The 2,913-nt window shown below is 49.7% G+C and overlaps 1 protein-coding gene across 1 annotated transcript in view; it reads left to right on the plus strand.

Annotated features, from left to right (window-relative positions):
* Positions 1–2,569, plus strand: part of ctc1 (CTS telomere maintenance complex component 1) — a 31,164-nt gene extending 28,595 nt beyond the window's left edge. The window contains exons 20-23 of the mRNA XM_008303959.1: positions 1,764–1,819; positions 1,932–2,088; positions 2,190–2,310; positions 2,449–2,569. Of these exons, the coding sequence (XP_008302181.1) occupies positions 1,764–1,819; positions 1,932–2,088; positions 2,190–2,310; positions 2,449–2,534 (420 nt within the window). The 3' untranslated portion in view covers positions 2,535–2,569. The remainder of the gene's footprint in view (positions 1–1,763; positions 1,820–1,931; positions 2,089–2,189; positions 2,311–2,448) is intronic.
* The last annotated feature ends 344 nt before the right edge of the window (positions 2,570–2,913 follow it).

Here is a 2,913-nt window from a genome sequence, read left to right on the forward strand (position 1 = left end):
TACCAGTTCATCTTTGGGTTAGACCCATTTAGACCAGTTTACTCCACCTTCCACCACTGTGAACAGTTTATACTGGTTTAAACAATGTCCAGACCAGTTTGACCACCAGTGTAACTCCAGCTGGTGCACCTCTACAGGAGTCTAAACCAGTAAGCACTGGTTGCAGCGTTGTCCACAGCTTCACAGACCAGTTCATGTGAGTCTATCTTACCTGCACATGTCATCAGCGGACTGCGTGGGAGCCGATCAGATCGATCAGATCGATCAGAGGGTTTTTCTGTTGAGGTGATCGATGATGCAGAGCTTCAGACTGATTTCTGAGTAAACTGGGACTTGAAGGAGAACCCTGAGGTCCTCCAGTTGACATGAAGACCCACACTGTTGGTTTAGATCAAGTTGTATGAAGCTGACATGTGGACGATCACCATCATTGATCCCACTTTTCTAATGGCTGATCAATAGTCTTCTGCTTCAGACAGTCTGAAGGTCTGAATGTTTCTGCTTGAGGCTGAAACGCGACAGTTTTAAAGTTTCATAAGAGCCAATAGTTGTATTGAATGAAATGATGAAATCCAGCTGCAGCTGTTTGCAGATGTTCATGAAGAACGGAGCTGAGTTCAGACACTGATTCTGTAGATTCAGTTTCATCTGAAGGATCTCAGGTTCAAACACGACCGTTCATCAGTCAAAGGCTGCACCGGATCAGATCTGGTTTGACTGTTTACTACTGAGCCCAACATCCAGTTTGGTTCATCTGGATCAGAAACGTGGTCCGTTTCCTCTGTGGTTCAGATGCATGTGAGTCCATCACAACTTCACACCAGTTTAACACCTTTTCAAACCCTAACCTGCACTGGATCCGCCCGCTGTCACACGCCTGTTGTCACCACTGCACTGGCTCCGCCCGCTGTCACACGCCTGCTGTCACACGCCTGTTGTCACCACTGCACTGGCTCCGCCCGCTGTCACACGGCTGTTGTCACACACCTGTTGTCACCACTGCACTGGCTCCGCCCGCTGTCACACGGCCGCTGTCACCACCGCACCGGATCTGCACTGGCTCCACCCACTGTCACACGCCTGCTATCACCACTGGACATCTTCAACCTCTCGCTACAACCTGCCCTGCCCCACATGTTCTAAGACCTCCACCATCATACCTGTGCCCAAAAGTCATCCATATGAAGCCTGACTGTTGCCCCATAGCACTGACACCCATCACCACGAAGTCCTTTGAGAGGCTGGTGCTCTGACACTTCAGGTCCATCGTCCCCCCAGACCTGGACCGTCAACAGGTCGCTTCCAGAGCAAACCAGTCACCATGACGCTCCACACAGCCCTGACTCGCCTAGAGACCCAGCAGCGATGTGCTGATGCTCTTTATGGACTTCAGCTCTGCGTTTAACACCGTCGTGCCCCACAGACTGGTCAACAAACTGGACATTCTGGGCCTGGGCTCCTCACTGTGCTCATGGATTTTGGATTTTGTCACAGAAAGACCACAACAAATGAGAATAGGACACCACGCCTCCTCTGTCCTCACCCTGAGCACAGGAACCCCACAGGGCTGGTGTTGAGGCCCATCCTCTTCACACTGTCCACCCATGACTGCACCCCCATCCACACCTCCGTGGGTTCTCTCCAGGTTCTCCGGCTTCCTCCCACAGTCCAGAAACATGCTGAGGTTAATTGGTGATTGTAAATTGTCCGTAGGTGTGAATGTGAGTGNTATATCATGATATGTTTGTCTCTCTCTCTCTCAGTCTTGCTGCAGTTCTCAGTGTCGTTCGACCTCCTCCATCTTTCAGTCCAACGCAAAGTAAGAAAACTTCTAGTTTTGAAGCAGTTATTGATTAATGAAGTCACTGCAGCTATTGATCTGTTCAGCTGTAAATCTGACGCCATTGTATCTATCTGTACGTATTGATCAGGCTGGTGATTGATGACGGCACAGGTGAAGCTCACGTCTGGTTCTCAGGTGCGCTGGTTCGTTCTCTGCTCGGATTGGCTGACTCTCAGTGGGAGGGACTTCAGAGAGCACTCAGGGTTAAAGGTCACATCAGAGTGTACCCCCGGGGGCGGAGCTTGGTATGTAACACTCAGGTGTATACGTCTACCTGTTTCTCTCTCTCTCTCTCTCTCTCTCTCTCTCTCAGGTGTATACGTCTACCTCTCTCTCTCTCTCTCAGGTGTGTGACGGTGACTCTGATGAGTCTCTCTTTAACTTCCTGACGTGTGTGTGCGGCAGTGATGTCGTATGTCGGCCGATTTCCTTCACCTGCAGGAACCACACCAACCTGAGAACACAAGGTAACGCACACAGTAGCACAACAGCACACAAAGACACGTCCTGGATCAGTGAAACGTGTTGTCCATGTTGTTTGTTGTCCATGTTGTTTGTTGTCCATGTTGTTTGTTGTTCATGTTGTTTGTTTGTTGTCGTTCCAGAGGTGAGGCGGTTTAATCGAGCAGACAGAGATTTCTCCACCACGTTGCTCCGCCCCCTGCAGCTCACCTGTCTGCACCTGCACTGATCTTGTACAAATAAATAAATCTTTATTGTTTTCTGTTTCAGTCTCACCTTGTCCTCTACCTGCCTGTTGTCATGGCAACACGCCAGAGAGCTGAACCATGAAGCCAGTTCAACAGATCCAGACTTTCTCTGTGTAGCGGCTCCACATGAACTAAAGCTCCAGCAGAGACCACATGAAGGAGGTCCAGCTTCCTGCTTCAGACTGTGTTCTCATTAAAGAGGCGTTAAGGCGTCATGTGACTCTTCAACGTGTTCATAGAGAATATTTAGTGATGCAGCCGCTGGTTTCCAGCTGACAGCTGCACGTTAAACTTCACCTTCATACATTTAAACCTGATCTGGTGCTGAAGCTCATTCAGGTCTGACTCTGTCCCAGAATG

This window comes from Stegastes partitus, unplaced genomic scaffold (assembly GCF_000690725.1).
Source record: "Stegastes partitus isolate 25-593 unplaced genomic scaffold, Stegastes_partitus-1.0.2 Scaffold2103, whole genome shotgun sequence".
Lineage (NCBI taxonomy): Eukaryota > Metazoa > Chordata > Actinopteri > Pomacentridae > Stegastes > Stegastes partitus.